The sequence below is a fragment of the Rana temporaria genome, chromosome 1 (assembly GCF_905171775.1).
Source record: "Rana temporaria chromosome 1, aRanTem1.1, whole genome shotgun sequence".
NCBI lineage: Eukaryota > Metazoa > Chordata > Amphibia > Anura > Ranidae > Rana > Rana temporaria.
In genome coordinates, this window is record NC_053489.1 from 241,073,147 (window position 1) to 241,091,063 (window position 17,917).

The following is a 17,917-nucleotide window of genomic DNA, read 5'->3' on the forward strand; positions in this document are numbered from 1 at the left end:
ATGAATGCTGTCATTTGTAATAATTGTGTATGGTTGTAGATTTATATTATTTCCTGCAATGTAACCAAAGGGGCAGCATGTATAAAAAAAATGTTAGCTAAAACCAACCAATGGGGCAGAGCTGGCCAGCATTTTCTAAACAAGAGACACTGTGTTTGTATTTCTATATAGGTACTACTTTTTAAACAACATATTCTATCAATGTAAATGCTGAGGCTTTTTTTAATTGTGTTTTTGGTTTCTTTTCATTTTTTCAATCTAGAATAAAAAAAAGTAAATCATAACTTCACAATGGATCTCCTGCAGAGCCAAGACATTATCCAGCATTTGCTGGATAAATTCAGGGAAATGCCCATCCTGTGGGATTCAAAGCAGGACCATTATCATAACAAGGACATACGAGCGGCAGCACTTGAACAGCTAGCAGCATACATGAGGACATGGGTGCCAGAATGCAGTGCCAACATGGTGAAGGATAAACTTGCCAACCTCAGGGGCACATATAGGAGAGCGTACAAAGCTCACCAAAAGCAGCTAAGATCTGGAGCAGCAGCAAGACCACCAAAGGAACCCAAGCTGTGGTATTACAACCAGATGTCATTTTTGCGGGATCAACTGGAAGGCAGGGCATCAATGTCAAGTCTGAATCCCAACCTTTCCTCCACGCTACCTCCCAGCGGGACTTCCCCAGATCACCACAGCCCTGCAGAGTCAGATGAAGAGGGCCTGGCTGACAGAGAGGCAGATCTGCGCCTCTACGATGATGAGGTATAGTAGTTTCATAACTATTTATGTAATAATCTTAATTATTGTTTGATTCTTGACTTGATATTGGTTAATAAAATACAAGCTGGGAAGTAAAAATCTAAAATCGTGGGCAAACAAATAGGTGTCAGGGATGACAACTGCAGGGGTCAGAGGGTGAGTCTGTTTTCAAGTTTAAATTCAAGGCAAAAAATAAGATTCAAGCATGAAAATGTGAGTGAGTATATTCCTAAATATATTACAACATGTCCCTTTTTTTTACACAGGAAGAAGAGACCAGCCAGGAGGTGGCAGATCCTCTCCTCACTGTCAGCCAGGACGAAGGGGTCAGTGGCAGCCAGGAGGAGGCCGGGCCCAGTGGCGTTCAGCAGCTCCCCAGGACAAGCACCACCAGCCAGGCTCCTCCCCTTTATATTAGGCCACCAGGCCGTAAGAAGAAATTGGGGGCAGTGGAGGAAGCCAGCCTGAAAATGATTCAGGAGGCGAGTGCCATCATGAGGGCCCCCCTCAACCCCACTGAGGCCTACAGTGCCTCCGTGGCACATGACCTCAATAAAGGCACGGAGGAGCAGAGGCAATTGGCCAAGGGCATCATCAACCAGGCCCTTTGGTGGATGCAGAGGGAGCTGCTGACCCCAGACACTGGGCTATGTGACCCGGCCCGGCTTGCTGAACACCATTCTCCTGCTGCCACATCATCCCCACCTGCAAGGGCCCAGGGAAGACCCGCTGGAAGGCAGCCTGGAAGGAAGGTTGCAAGGAAGAGGAGACGTTGATGCCCTGCCTTCCATTTGATCCCCCACAAATGGCATCTTGTTTGGACTACCACAGCTTGGGTTCCTTTGGTTATGTGCTGCTGCTTCAGATTTTATTTTGTGTGCTTCCTGAGGTTGGCTAGTTTATCCTTCACCATGTTTCAAATGCAAGTTTGCATGTATGTTGCTAGCTGTTCAAGTGCTGCCATTCTGTTTTTGATCCTTTTTATAATTTGCTCAAATAAAAGCCTTTTTGTTGATTTGAAAAACGTGCCTATTGTTTGTAATACTGTGGGTATTATTTTAGGCATCAAACATTACAAACAAATAAAATGTTTAATCTAAAATATTCACTAACACATGGGGGGGGGGGGGGGGTCATTTGGTGTGCCAACATGGTAGACAATTTAAACAACCTTCAAAAAATTCCTGTTAAATATACAAACAAAAGCTAAATCAAAACTATTTGCTATTAAAATATTCTAAATGGTGACATAACATATAAACACCTAAAGAAAGTGGGAAAGATAACCATTAAACATTAAAAGCAAAAAATTTGAAATGTGGAGGACCAATAAAAATATGATACGTCGGGCCAATAAAAGTTTGCAAAAATCTTACTACATCACAGCGAACAAATGTCACTTTTCAGTATGGAACAACTCAGTTGAAATAACATGAGCTAAATAACTGATTAGTTATAGCAAGAGAAGAATGAATAAAACGACGGCATCAAGCGTTGGTTATTGTGTGTTTTGCTTCAGTGTTCTATTGCTAGAATTAATCTTTCTATTGACGAATGTGCCATATCCCAAACAAACGTGAGTTTTACCTGAACGAGCGCTCCCGTGGCCTCATTTAGTCTGAGCATGCGCGGGGTTTTTGTACGTTGGTTTTGTGTACTCACCACCAAACATGTACGTTCGGACAGGATTTGAGCGGACGGTTTTAAAACAAGTTTGGAAATAAATGTCTGCTGAAAAACGGCCCGGCGGGCAAATGTACGGCGAAATTCTGTACGCTCGTAACTACACACGACCAAACATGTATGCTGAAACTGGTCCGCGGGCCACTTTCAGCAAACATGTTTGGTCGTGAGTATGGGGCCTAAGAGTTACCATTGCCAGGATTTGTATGTCCCAGTATTACGCTATGTGTGCTTCTTCTCTTGTTTGCATCTAAAACGGTGGAGCTGAGAATATCATACTCAGAGGACGGAGGGCTTCCTGGTGAAAACTTCAAGGAGCAAAGGCCTAGGCTGGGTTTTAGCCATCCGCCATAACTGCTTGCCTTCTGGTAAGCGGCTTTCCTTTTCTTTTCCGGTGGATGGTCACTTTGTATATTGCATCACTGGGTTGTGGACTGTAGGAGCCATCATTGTCAGGATTCATCCGAACCTATCTATGATTATACAAGCACCATTCTATCAATTACGGACTAACTACACTCTCACACACTGTGTACCCTAATAGACTGTTTTTTGTGGAGCGGCTTTTCTTTGTTTATATTTTCTTTGTGGATTCACTCAGTAACTGTGTCCGATGTTCTTCTGAGTGAGTTTAAAGTGGAATTCAAAACTTAAAATGTACTTTACTGAAATAAACAGCATAACAACATTTGGAAATGTTATTTTTATTTTTTTACTCACCCCTTCTGCACTGTTGCTATGGGGTCCCTTGTATGATGCCTCTTCCTCTCCACTGCGATTCACATAATTTCCCTCTGAGCCTGTGCTCGCTAGTGCTCCTGGGAGAAGTGTGTCATTCTTTCCCAGGAGTCAGTGGGCAGTGCCAAAAGGCAATCATCACGTTATTTGGAAACCAGAGTACTTGAGTGTATGTCTTCTGCTTATCTTGGTTGCCATCACAACGGGGAGGGCACTTCCACGCCTCTATATATGGACACCAGTGACCATTGATGTGATATAATGTGTACAATACTCTGGTTTTCACTGAACCAATAATCTTATATGAATAAGCTCTATTGGTTTGATATATAATCTGTTTTTCTCCGATTGTGGGCACCGCTAAAATCCCATAAAAACATCCTGTTGCTTAATTTGTTACTCAATAGGGATGAGGTGCTGGATAGTATACGGTCACCCAATTGCTATTCAAGCTAATCTATCCAGCGATGTTGTAGGAGTGTCTCAGCTGCCTGGGACTCCCCTCCTCATTGGCTGAAACAGCAGCGCGGTGCCATTGGCTCCCGCTACTGTCAAAGTCAATGAGCCAATGAGGATAGAAAGTGGGTGGGCCAGGACGTGGCTCTGTGTCTGAATGGATATACAGAGCTGCAGCTTGGCTCGGGTTCCCCCATAGCAAGCTGCTTGCTGTGGGGGCACTTAACAGAAGCACCGAAAAGAGACCCATGAAGAGGAGGATCTAGGCTGCTCTGTGCAAATCCACTACACAGGCAGGTAAGTATAACAGGTTTGTTATTTTTAAAACAAGGACACTTTACTAGTGTATTACTAGTATCACTTTACTTCTTGTGACCAACAGTGATTGACAAACAAGAAAGCAGGGTGTAGTCCGTTACAGAAAGATACAACTGAATATACACCAAAGGAGAAACTATAGTCTTATCATTTTAAGCTATGCATGGAATTCAATAGTGTTGAAAGAAATCTGTAGGCTACTACTGCTGTCTCTAAATAGGCCAGCTGCCTAGCTTTCATTCGTTTCAAATACCTTCTGACTCAGAATCAGTAAACAGGTCAGGATTTCTGATTTCATTAGCTGCATACTTGTTACAGGTTATGAACTCAAATGTATCGAAACAATTTAACTGGCAAAATGGCCAGGCAATTAGCATTTTCAGAAAGATGTCAGCAATGCTAAATTAAATTTTTCTCTTAATCAAAGTTTCTTTAAATGTCTCAGGCCTCGTACACACGTCCGAGAATCTCGTCGGGAAAAACCTGTCGTTTTTCCTGACGAGATTCTTGGCAAGAAACTCTTGCCGCCGGAGTGTACCGACTTTCATTTCAAAAGAACCGCGGTTCTCTTGAAAGGAAAGAACGCAGTGACGTCATCACGTATGACAAGCATGTGCTCATCACATTCAATGCCGTCGCCGCCATCTTGCGTCACCCTACCTATGCCGCGGAAGCTACTGCGCATGCGTCAAAGTCATTTCGAGCATGCGCGGGTTTCCACGGCGACAGGTAAGTATACACACTCTCGGGTTTCTCGTCGGGAAACAGGCAGACAAGAATTTCGACGAGAAAAAAAAAAAAGAGAGCAGGTTCTCTTTTTTCTCGTCGAGATTCTGGACAGATTTCCCGACGAGAAACCTGAATGCCTCGTACACATGAATGGGAATCTCGTCAAGAAGCTGTTTTCTTGCTGGTTTTTGCCGAGAAACCCAGTCGTGTGTACGAGGCCTCAGTGTTTTAAAAACCTAGCTTCTGTGTAAACATTCGTACATGGGGGGGACGGACATATTTGTTTGTCACAAATATAGGCTCCGCTTCCTACTTTGTAGTACTGCACAGGGGCAGGGTAATCTATGTGTCCGCTAACAATTGTTTCGGACATTAAAAACACCTATTCATTTTCCCAAGGGTAAATGTTACTATAATAGCGGTTTGAAAGTATGGACTTCCAAGGAGGCAACACTTAAGCATGGTGATAGATTGTTTAGACCAGGGGTCCTCAAACGTTTTAAACAGGGGGCCAATTCACGGTGCCTCAGACTGTTGGGGGGGCCGGACTATAGTTTAAAAAAAATATGAACCTATGCACACATCTTATTGGAAGTGCAAAAAAAAACAGGAAAAAACAAATACAATATTTAAAATAAAAAACTATTTTAAATCGGCATAAACTTATTAGTATTTCACAGACTCCCCTCATCACGAAACCCCTCCCCAACACAGACCACCCTCATCACGGAACCCCCCCATCACAGAGTCCTCTCCATCACAGATTTCCCACCATATTAGGCCCCCCATCAACTGACCCCCCCCCCATCACAAAGCCTCCAATAACTGACCCCCCATCACAAAGCCCTCCAACAAAAACTCCTCGATCACAAAGCCCCCATTAACAGACCCCCCACCACAAACTCCTCTCCATCAAAAAGCCCCCATAACACATCCTCCCCATCATAAAGCCCCCCAACACAAACTCCTCTCCATCACAAAGCCCAGAATAACAGACCCCCCCCCCATCACAGACCCCCATAACAGATCCCCCCATCACAGACTCCTCTCCATCACATATTTCCCCCATCAAAAAGCCCCATATCAGGTCCCCCCAATAGCAGATCCCCCATCACTAACTCCCCCCATCACAAAGCCCAACACAAACTCCTCTCATCACAGATCTCCCCCATCATGGATCTCCCCCCATCACGGATCCCCCCCCCCCATCACGGATCCCCCCCCAACACGGATCTCCCGCCCCCCCCATCACAGATCTCCCCCCATCACAGATCCCAACCAACACAAACTCCTCTCATCACAGATCTCCCCCCCTACCATCACGGATCTCCCCCTCCCCCATCACAGATCTCCCCCCATCACAGATCTCCCCCCTACCATCACAGATCTCCCCCCTACCATCACAGATCTCCCCCCTACCATCACAGATCTCCCCCCTACCATCACAGATCTCCCCCCTACCATCACAGATCTCTCCCCTACCATCACGGATCTCTCCCCCCTCCATCACGGATCTCCCCCCCCCCCCCATCACGGATCTCCCCCCATCGATATTACACTGCCACCCCTCCTATAACATCCCAGCACTCCGCCTCTCTGCTACCTCAATCATACAAGACACGAAGCATGGCAGGTCCGGACAAAGGGCAGGACTTTGCTAGTGAAAGGCAGGTGTTTGATTGCCGACACCGCCCCGCTGCTAAACTGAAAACACCCGCCTTTTGTCAGGACCTGTCGTGTTTTTCATCTTGTGTGATAAAAAGGTATCAGAGGGGAGGGGGATTGCTGCGGAATTAAAGGGCCAGTCCGTGGGCCGGGTAAATCACACTGGTGGGCCGTAGTTTGAGGACCCCTGGTTTAGACACTGAGAATTGGCATGTGGGAGAGGGTGCCCATGTTCTTGCACCATATGGTGTCTGCAGCTCAGCAGTATCTTTAACCACTTCAGTACCACACTATAGCCAAAAGATGAGTACAGTGTGGTACTATAGTTTTGGGAGGGCATCCATAGACGTCCTCCCAGAACCGCAGCACGCATCAGGTGCCCTCTGTGACCATTGTGCCCTTCGGATTACAATCACAGCAACCCTTTACCATGTACTCAGCGTGTCCAATCACAACTGATCATATGTTCACAAACTTCCTTTCTTTACTAGTTATGTCTGCGTGAGAGAAAAAAGTGCCGATAACTGGCAAGGCTGTCCGCACACTGTTTACACGGATAATCAGGGCACTGACCAGTGTCCCGATTATCAGCGAAGCCTCATCAGCGCACACATCAGTGAAGAGGAAAATTACTCAATTGCAAAACAGATACTAAAAAATTTTTTTTTTTTTCAAAATGTTCAGTATTTTTTCATTTGTCTAGCAAAAAAAAAACCCAGTGGTAAATAAATAGCACCCCAAAAAAAAAAAAGAGTTATAAAAATGTCAGATGGGTACAGTGTTGCAGGACCATGCAACTGTCATTCAAATTGTGATAGCACTGAAAGCTGAAAATTGGCTTGGGCAGGATGGGGGTGAAAGTGCCAAGTATTAAATGGTTAAGGAAAAACTAGACTGCTTTTGGGTAAATGTTATTTTTTAAGTTTTTAAATAGGTGTACTGTATATTTATTTACTATAAGTCTACAAATCTCAGTTTCACAAATAAAACACTTAAAAGAATTTCCAGACCACTATGGGCTAGCTGAATAGACATCCCCCAGTTTAGTAGCTCTCCGTCTTAAACCTTGAAAGGAGCTGTCTAATGAAGAGTAGGGCTGGGTTCACATATATGCAAATTGGATGCCAGTTTAGCTGCATCCAATTCGCATGACAGGCGAATCTGACTGGCTCTTAATGAAGCTGGTTCACACAGGTCTGGTGTTGCCGCTGAGTGGATTGCAAAAGGGTCCTGTGCATGTTTGGGTCTGGTTCCTGGTTACACCTGTTAGCCAAATGTTTTTTTTTTTATTTATCAGCCTTAATACATACACTATTATAAGGTACACAAAAACAAGCATATAAGAAGCCAATCTTCAGGGAGTTATATTGGCAGTGGTCACGGTCAAACAGTTTTGTATATTGTGGAAGAGTTAGAACGGCTGCCAGATTTATACTGATGTTCTTGTTACAACTGAGTTGATTCACCCTATTATGGCAAATCCACAAATTTAAAGTAGTCACCGGAAAATTAGGAAAGTGGAAATATTTCCCGGAAAGGACAACTGCTCTGGTAACATGTCTAAGATACTTATGAGTGATTTCCTCTTATTTCCTGCTGTGTCTCTGGGACAGGAAGTAGTGGGAAATCACCCCCAACAGCACAACTGGCAGCCTTTTTAACCATTCCCCACTGTATCCAAAGCTGAAGTGTAAATGAACTGACCAAATTTTTCTAGCAAATGATTCACAAAGATTTTGCTACCTGTAGTAATGTAGGTATGCTGTCATCAAGATCCTGATAATAGCTTGGCTGCTGCTGGAAGATGTTACCTGTAAATACACACGAAAACTGATGTAAAATGCTGCAATTTCCCACAGTAACCCTCATAGTCTGTTATGCCAACAGCTCCATATTGTTCAAGTCCTTGCAGGAAGGAACACCAATGTCTTACTAATAAAATCTTCAAAACAGGTAAGCTAGGAAAGTGCACAGATCTGGTACAGCATATAAAACTGTTAGTAATAGAATCAAACATAATGCACTCACATTTTGTATGCTAGAAGAATTCTTTCCCCACAATCTGGGAGAGAATAGGGAAGATGCAGCCACCTGAACCAGTGGTTTTGTACCAAGAATGTCCAGTTTCTAGCCTCCTATCAGCAGACAGACTGTTGCAGCAGCAGGAGCATGCTTTAGGTCTCCTCCTACTTCTGGAATTAGTGGTTGATATTGCTCTGCATTTCATGAGTAGGCCTCCCTTTCCCAAGCCTACCAGTATACAGGATACTGTACATTATATAGGGGAGAGTGGGAACCACTGTAACAAAGTGGAACTACATTCACCTCCTCTTCAGCTCCCGTGTTGCCTGCCAACATCTTCCCCTGGTCTTCTGGGCACGGGATCTTCAGCCATCTTGACTGGCCATGCCCAACATAATATGGTTCTTCTGCAATAAAAGTCCTGCATGCTTGCAAAACTTCTCTTTTTGGTGTCAAGCTCCATTTTAACTTCTTAACGTAATTGTTACTGCTCAATCTTTTCTCTCTTAAAATAACAAACATGTTATACTAACCTGCTCTGTGCAATGGTTTTGAACAGAGAAGCCCCAATCTCCCCCCGCTGGCTTCTACTCTTCTTAATCTGCTTCCTATGGTGGCACACTTGTAGGCTTGATCTTGAGCCATGTGGCCGGTGTCCACCGACACAGACAACGCGGCTCGGCCCTGCCTCCCACTCTGCTCACAGAATTTGACTGAAAGAAAGGACGCTGACAAGCTCATTTAAGGGTTTAGAGAAGAGGGGAGGAAAATAGTTAGAGGGGCGTTTTTTTTTTTTTAGTGATACTAAAGTCTTGTTTTTCTCTTTCTTGGTTACTTATTTACTTACTTGTACTTGCCTGCTCTGTACAGTGGCTTTGCACAGAGCAGCTCCTTGTGACCCTCACTCCTGCAGCTTGCTATGGGGGCATCCGAGCCACAGCTCTGTGTGTCCATTCAGACACGGAGCCACGGTATGGTCCTGCCTTTCATTCTCTCTCTTCATTGGTTAACTGACTGATTGACAGAAGCAGGAGCCAATGGCACAGTGTCTCAGCCAATCAGGAGGGAGAGTCCCGGATGTGTTGCATCAGTGGAGTATCTGCAAGGTGTGCAGATAAAAGCATGGGAGTGTTTTAATCCACTCTGACAGGAGTCTGAAAATTGGACAATCTGAGTACACAACTGCAGCCTAAAGTGTTAATTGCTGAGCCAGATCTGTGTGTTTTTTCTTATCCATGTTTTAAGGTTTTACTGCAAGACATTCTGGTTGTTGGGGACATCTCTGCTTTAAAAAAAAAAAAAACAGTTGACTTTACCAAAGATAGACTGATTTAGCGCAGATTTGATGAGTAACTTTTCATTGTGTTCTCATAAAGCTCACTTACTAATCATCTTCTGTAGAAGAGAAGAGTTTCCTTTACCAAACAGGATGCATATATCCAAAAGCTTTGGAATGTCGAAAAGATAGTTGTTATAAATAATCTCACCGAACACAGAGGGAGTAATATGATGATCCTGCAAGAGATAAAAAGCAAGGACCCTGTCGGGATAAATATCACCTTCTAAAATAACAAACCATTACATTCAGTGCAATTTTTTTTTTCTCCTCAGAGGGCCATGAACCTTAAAAAAATCAACTCCGAGTAGGTGAATTGCATGCAGCAAATTGTTAATGTGGGAAGACCACTGCTGCACTAAGGCCTGCGTCACACCTTTGCAGTTTAGGTGCGGTGTGTTTTACATGCATTAACCATCTATAGATTATGCGCTTTGATTAAGGTGCATCAAAAGCCGGATTTTTTTGCATGAAATAGCAAGCAGTGTTAACAGTTCATAAAGAAAATATGGCGACAGGCCTGAGACCTCTTAAATTGAAGCATATTTACAGGCATTTCCAGGGGCGCTTCATCCTTTTAAAAAGATTCCTTTATAACAGTTTAAACAAACCATTGGGCCATACACGCTGGGCTCTTCCCACACCTGGGCACAATGCCACTAGCATTTCAATTCAGAATCTGCATATTCTGTTTTGAATGGTTTAAGGGGGTCAACCAAGTATTTAATAAAAAACATATTGTTCGATTGTGTGTACAATGGATGCATTACATCCTCTTCCCAAAGTCCCACAAATTACGCAGCCCAACTAACAACTCTTAAATTTCGAAACAGTCATCTGCACAAAGGACCATAAAAAGCTGGGCACCTGCTGTATTTTTAGGTACTTTTTTTACATGGTTTTATAAAAATTATCCGACTCTGACATGTGCCAATAATATTTAAGGTTTTTTCCATTCTTCCTCAATATATTCCCTCACTTCCCCTTTGAAAAACACATAAAAAATATTTTCTTTAAAAAGGTGATTTTATGAATTTTCATATACAGAAAAGGGTACATACAGACAGGCCAGCAGTACAGAATGTTATGCATAGAAGCCTATCAAAGTAATGTACCCAAAACCGCTGGCGAGATTGCATCATAAAAAGGAGTCAGGATGCTACAGGGGGTGACAGGGTTCACTAAATACAGCCCCATTTGGGATAATCTATATTACCGGGAAATAGCTAAAATACAGTATGGTCTGAAGTGGAAACATTATGGGGTGTCCCTAATGACGCACATAATTAGAGCGGGCTGCCTGAGATCCTTCCAGGAGCTCAGTGCTGACTTGCGGTTTTATTACTTGCAGCTTAGACATGCGTTTGATGCACAGAGGGAGGCGGATGTATGGTCCATAGACTCGGCACCGATCTTTAACTATCTGTTTATATCCAGTTGCTATACTATGTTGCTGAATCTCTTCCTACCGGGCGCCCCTCTGAACTCTGAAGGCGGTAGCTCGGTGGGAACAGGATGTGGGCGCGTTTGAGGATGAGCAGTGGGAGGAAGCCCTGCAGGCGGTTCCCATGTGCTCCCTGAACGTGGCGCATAGACTGTCACAGCTCTACATACTCCTAAGGGTTCATTACACACCGGCCAGACTGGGGGTGGACCCCTGCTGCACTAGGTGCAGCAGGGACCACGGTGATCTTATCCACTTGCTGTGGCGCTGTCCAAAGCTCCACTTGTACTGGACGAAGGTCATTGACACTATTAATGGGGCTTTCCAGGTTCGGATTCCCTTGGAGTCTAAGATTTGTCTACTGGGGATAGCTGATGGCCTTCTAGTGGAGGATATCCCTAGACAAGCTATTGGTAGAGCCCTGTTCCAGGCTCGCTTGATGATCCTAAGGCACTGGAAGGACACTGAACCACCTACGGTGCAGGAGTGGATTACACAGATGGGGGTTACATTGAGGCTGGAAAAAGTTGTGTATCAGAGGAGAGGGACCAGCGGCAAATATAAAAAACTATGGGCCCGTTGGCTCAACGACCCAGGTCTGGCCCCGATAGATCTTGTGTATGATTGTTTGTTCTAGGTTTGGGGGGGGGGGGGGGGGGAATGTGTACGATATGTTATGCTGTCTACTTGCTGGAGTGTATTGAGGTAGGACGGGGATGGTGGGCGTTGGCTTGTACTTGAAAACTTTGAACTGCCCACTCGGGGGAGGGACTGGGGGCTATTCTACTTATAAGTGTATGGAGGTGTGCTGCGCCACACTGACTGTTTGTTCTTTTTTTGCTAATGCTCTGGAGTTTTGTATGCTTTTTTACTTTTGTTCAATAAAAACCTTTGTTTGAGGAAAAAAAAAAAAAGAGATCCCAGGAAGTACAATCAAACAAAGACATCATTATAAAGTCCAATCGAAAACTCTAAAAAAGACTAAGAAATCAAACCTCTATATCTCCTGACACTGCAGATGTCCAGCTCAACCAAAGTGTATCATATTTTTTAGGGCAGAGTCTAGCAGCATGTGTCATTTTACATAAGCAAGGCCTTATTAACTAGATCCATCCACAATAGTAGACAAGGTAGGGTCTGGCACCTTCCATAGCAAAGCAATAACTTTTTTTTTTTTTTTAAAGAAAGAACCTGTGCAATAGTTTTTGAGCTTCTCGAAGTATTTGATTTACTTTTTATGGCGACATCTTTACAATAGAACTCACAGAAGTACATCATAAAGAAAATGATATCACGGAGGGGTCATGATGGAAGTGTATCTTTAATAAATAGCGGGACACTAGTATAGCCACCTCCCTGTTGCCATATTGTAAAAATGCGTTTATAAACGGCACTTCGGAAATAGCCCTCAGGCAGCTTGTGCGCACATTGGTGGCTGTGAACCACAACAGCAAGTTCTGACTTTTCTCTGACTAGCTGCATTCTTGGTCCAGCTATTAGTTTAAGAGAGGACTAGGCAATTAGCATTTGAGGAGAGAAATCATCAATGGTAGTTTCTATATTTCTAGAAGTATAGATTTCCTTTAAAAGGTGACAGAGTTGTACCTTTGATTCTTTGTGTGTTGACATTCGCAGAAAGGTTAGAAAAACATACTGATGAAGTTTGTCCTGCACCTGCTTTACAGCAGGTGGGAAAGGCGTACATCTATCATATTTCCGTGGAGCATTGCTCAAATAAGAGTCCAGGCATTTCTGCAAAGATTCATCGAATATCACCTGTGGCAGACAAGACAGGAAGAAAAGCCACATCAATAAAAAGAGGCAAATTTGATCATTGTTTAAAATATGTCAGAAAAGTGATGGTAAATACTAGGGTTGTCCCGATACCACTTATTTGAGACCGAGTACAAGTACCGCTACTTTTTTTCAAGTACTTGCAATACCGATTCTTTTTTTTTTATGTCATGTGACAGTATTTTTTTTAAATTTTTTTTTTTACAGTGATTTTTTTTTCTTAGGGGGGGGTGGATTGTCAGTGCGTTTTTTTTTTTTTTTACATTTTATTTAAAAAAAAAGTATACACATTTATTGCAATTTTTTATTTTTTTTTTAATCAGCCCTGTTGGGGTCTTTACCGACCTCTAACATCTCCCCTTTAAGACAGAGAAAGGGACCAAGGACACAGATTCCCCAGTCCCTTTCTCAGTAGCCTCAGCTAAGAATGGAGAGAAGCTCCTCTCCATTTATAAACTGAAGCATTGTAAACACAGGTTACGATGCTCAGTTAGTGAGTGAGTGAGTGAAAAATTTATATAGCGCTACACATGCGAACTGAATCGCCTCTGGGCGCTTGTTTGACCACTTCTCCCTTGAGCTCAGAAGAGGTGGGTTTTGATATTTCTCCTAAAGGCCAAGTGGTTCTCCTCCAACCGAATGGAGGTTGGCAAAGTGTTCCAAAGTCGAGGGCCTTGGACAGCAAATCTTCTTTCTCCTTTGGACTTGTATCTGGTTTTGGGGATTTGGAGTAAATTTTGGTTGGAGGATCGCAGATCGCGATTGGGGTTGTAGGCTTTTATTTTGTCGCATAGGTATTGGGGGGCATTACCCCAAATACATTTATGCGTTAGATAGAGTGCTTTGAAAGTGATTCTGTCTTTCACTGGTAGCCAGTGAAGGCTTCTCAGTGATGGGGAGATTGATTCCCATGGTTTTTTTCCAGTCACCAGACGCACGGCCGTGTTCTGAACGGCCTGCAGGTGCGTGATTTGGTACTTTGGGAGTCCGAGATAGAGGGCATTTACATAGTCCAGCCTGGAGTTAACAATTGTTCCCACCATGACTGCTATGTCTTCTTTAGGAATAAATGGGATTAGTCTGCGTAATAAGTGTAGCAGATGGTGTGATCCGCTGACTACTGTATTGAAAAAGTCAGTGATCACCGACTCTGTTCATTCGGAAAAGGTAGGAGCCGGGTTTAGCGGCTCCTACCTCCGCTCTCCATCCTGACAAATTGAGGGGGAAAAGACGGCACGGAGCATGGAGCAGGGGGGGGGGGGGGGTTAGAGAAGACTTGCAACTCCCCTACCTGCCCAGGTATCGGGTGAGGCATCGGAGCATTTCCCCCGAGTACAAGTACTCGGGGAAATGCTCAGTATCGGTACCGATACCAATAATAGTATCGGGACATCCCTAGTAAATACTTTTTTTTTTTGTTTGTAACAAACAGGCTTTTGCAATGCAAGTGCACAGAGTGGCTCCGAACCTCCTCTTTTCATGAATGCCCCCATGGAAAGCCGTTTTCTATGGGGGCACTTATGTGGGCTCTCACTAGACACAGACAGCTTTGATTGACAGCACTGGGAGCCAATGACTCTAATGCCTTAGCAAAGACTGTGAAACTTGGAAGTGAGGTGACAGAAGAGCTGCAGACGTGCACAGTGCTGGATCGAATGAGGGTTCAGGTAAGTAAAAAAGCGGGTGAGGGGAGATACTGAGGCCTAAACATCTTTTACCGTAATGCATCAAGGTAAAAAATGTCCAGGCTTTATAACAAAACTTTAAAGGTGGGAACAGTCGTTAAATATTGAGTACAGCCAACAGTCAATATAGTGACGACAATAAAAGCACAAAAAATAGGTAATATTCAGGAAAATTGGCTGGCATCTCCTTACCTGGCACCAGAAACGATCATGTGGCAATGATAATAACCATTGCAAATCCTTTGTGATAAAATCTGCCCTTTCCAAAAACTCCTCCAGAAGAGCTGGATCACAGGAGTCAGGTGGCGAAGTATATGTTATAAAGTTCCTGGACAGCACTCTCTTTGGGTCCTGCAGAATTACAAGGAAACAGAAAAGTTGACAGTTTTATAAATAATCTGCACTTAAAGTGTAATTCCACATTTGCTGAGAAAGAAAAACAAAACAATCTCCTCTGAGTGATCAGCGCATTGCAAGGATTTTAAAGAAGAGCTCCATTTTCTTAAAATAAAAATAAATACAAGATTATTAAAATAATATGACAAATACAATTGCTGCACAAGCCATTTTGTAATTTAATGTTATTAAAAATTACTTTTCTATTTGAAATCGGAAGCCATTGTCATTTCCAGAAAATGTAAAGCAATATGGCAACCCGGAGGTGTTCTGTACACAGCTGGGGTACAGAACACCCCCAGAAACATTTCCTGCTTCTGTCTTAATTCACTGATTTTTTTCAGAAGTCTGCACTAGGACACAGTATTTTAGGCATCCTCTGCAACAGGGATTTCACTTTTTGTAAGAGACTCCCTAAAGGTTAAAGGGGTTGTGAACCCTCAAGGTTTTTCACCTTAATGCATTCTATGCATTAAGGTGAAAAACATTCTGAGCTGCGGCTGCCCCCCAGAACCCCCCTCCTTTTCTTACTTGAACCTGTCCATTCCAGCAACAAGCACGAGCCCAGCAGCTTCAGCCGCCATCTCCGTCCTCATTGGATAGATTGATAGCAGCGGGAGTCATTGGCTCCTGCTGCTGTCAATCAAATCCAGTGAAATGAGAGTGGGGGGCGGGACCAAGTCCTGCTGTGTCAATGGTTGCTTTCCGTGGGGGGCACCCGATGAAGAGGAACGGTGCTGCCGGGGCACCCCAGAAGAAGAGGATCAAGGATGCTCTGTGCAAAACCCTTGCAAAGAACTGGTAAGGATAACATATTTGTTATAAAAAAATAAAAAATAAATGAAAAATAAATAAATAAAACTTTACAATTACTTTTACTACTTCTAAAGAGACACTGCAGCTTATCTCATTAGAACACTGTCAAGGGAACTCATAAAGAGTGTGCATACCACTCCTTAGAATTCTATCATGCCCCTGCACATGTCGGTGTGGTCATCAGATCGCAAACAGGTACATTAGTATGCACACAAACTTGTGTGTGGAATTGCACAAAGACCAGAATGTCTATATGAATACTCTGTTTTCAGTGCAGCTAAACTCCCTCCTGCCGCTGCAGCTGTCACACCGCGGCTGAAGAGTTTTGTAGCTGGGTGGGTGGAGCCTGATGGGGAAGCTGAGACACTAGTTCCTCATCAGGTAAGCTCACCTTGTGATCGCCAGCAGGCAAATCCATAGCAAATAGACATTGGCTATAAAATCTGGAGGGAGAGAGAGAGGACCTGATAGAAACTAGAGTCTCAGCTTCCCCATTAGGCTCTGACCACTGTCAGTGTCACTGGTTGCTAGAAGGCTGTCAGCGAACAGTTTACTATGGGGGGCAGGAGCATGGGTGGGGGACCCCAAAAAAGGAGGACTGGGCCTGCTCTATGCAAAGCTACTGCACACAGCAAGTAACTATAACATATGTTTAAAAAAATAAAAATAATAATAATTATACTGTAAAGAACATTTCCTAACACCATGACCTTTCCCCTACCCCACTGCTCTATTTTTCCTTTCTCTTACATCCCTTCTGTCCCCCATTTTTTTTTTAACATCTACAAATGTTTTCTTCTTATCTCTTTGGATCGCAACGCCCCACATTTTCTCTGCTGCTAAAAACATGATACATATCTATCCCACACCTTTTGATTTGAAAAAGCATTTGTCTGTGTCCCAATAAAGATTATTTCCCTCACTTTCTGTTCAGCCTGACACCCATTACCTAAATAGGAAGAAAGGTTCAAGCCTCGTACATACGCACGGTTTTCTCAGCAGGGAAACTGCTGGCAGAGCTTTCTTGCCGAGTAAACCGTGCGTGTGTACGAGGCTTTGGGGTTTCTCGTCAAGAAAACTGCCCAGAATCTCGACGAGAAAAATAGAGAACCTGAAGCGTCTGTATACTTACCTATCGCCGTGGAAACCCACGCATGTTCGAAATGACTTTGACGCATGCGCAGTAGCTTTCAAGGCATAGGTAGGGTGTAGCATGATGGCGGCGACAGCATCGAATATGAGTAGTCGATGACGTCACCACGTTCGCGCCATTCAAAAGAACGGCTACATTTATAGCTTCCACAAAATAGGGAAAAGATTTATTGCATTTTTATTATTATTTGTTTTACTAGTAATGGTGGTGAGCTGCAATTTTTAGCAGGACTGCGACATTGGGGCAGACAGCGCAGACACTTGACACATTTTTGGGACCACTGATATTTATACAGCGATCAGTGCTACAAAATGCACCTATTACTGTGTAAATGTCGCTGACAGAGAAGGGGTTTACACTAGGGGGCGATCAAAGGGTTAAACATGTTCCCTCGTGAGTGTTTCTAACTGTATGGGGATGTGACTGACTAGAGGAGGAGCCAGATTGCTGCTCCTCTCCTGACAGAATGGGGATTTGTGTGTTTATATATATATATATATATATACATACACACACACACACGTTCTGGCTCTCATGCCCACGATCGTGCATGGCTGGTGGACATCATGCATCGTGTCCCCCCGCCGTGCAGCCGGCACACGCCCACTATGGACATTTAAAGGGCCGACAGACAGCTATGGCGATTTGCGCAGTAGAGCCGACTTGCCTCAGTAGAATGACGGCAGCCGGACGGCTAGTGGTTAAGAGTGTGGGAGGAAACCAGGAGTATCTGGAGGAAACCCATGCAAACATAGGAGACCGTGCCCTGGCAGGGACTCGAACCGAGGACCCCAGTGTTGCAAGGCAGAAGTGCTCACTACTAAACTACTGTGCTGACTTTCTGTTCTGTATATCAGACAGGATGTGGAAAAAAACGGGGTTACTTACCGGTAACATCCCTTTTCCTGGAGTCTTTC

General features: G+C 43.9%; 1 protein-coding gene across 1 annotated transcript in view; it reads right to left on the reverse strand.

Annotated features, from left to right (window-relative positions):
• Positions 1–17,917, reverse strand: part of ASCC2 (activating signal cointegrator 1 complex subunit 2) — a 73,161-nt gene that overhangs the window by 43,351 nt on the left and 11,893 nt on the right. The window contains exons 2-5 of the mRNA XM_040351962.1: positions 14,828–14,986; positions 12,762–12,932; positions 9,762–9,891; positions 8,098–8,165 (exon numbers count right to left, since the gene is read on the reverse strand). Of these exons, the coding sequence (XP_040207896.1) occupies positions 8,098–8,165; positions 9,762–9,891; positions 12,762–12,932; positions 14,828–14,986 (528 nt within the window). The remainder of the gene's footprint in view (positions 1–8,097; positions 8,166–9,761; positions 9,892–12,761; positions 12,933–14,827; positions 14,987–17,917) is intronic.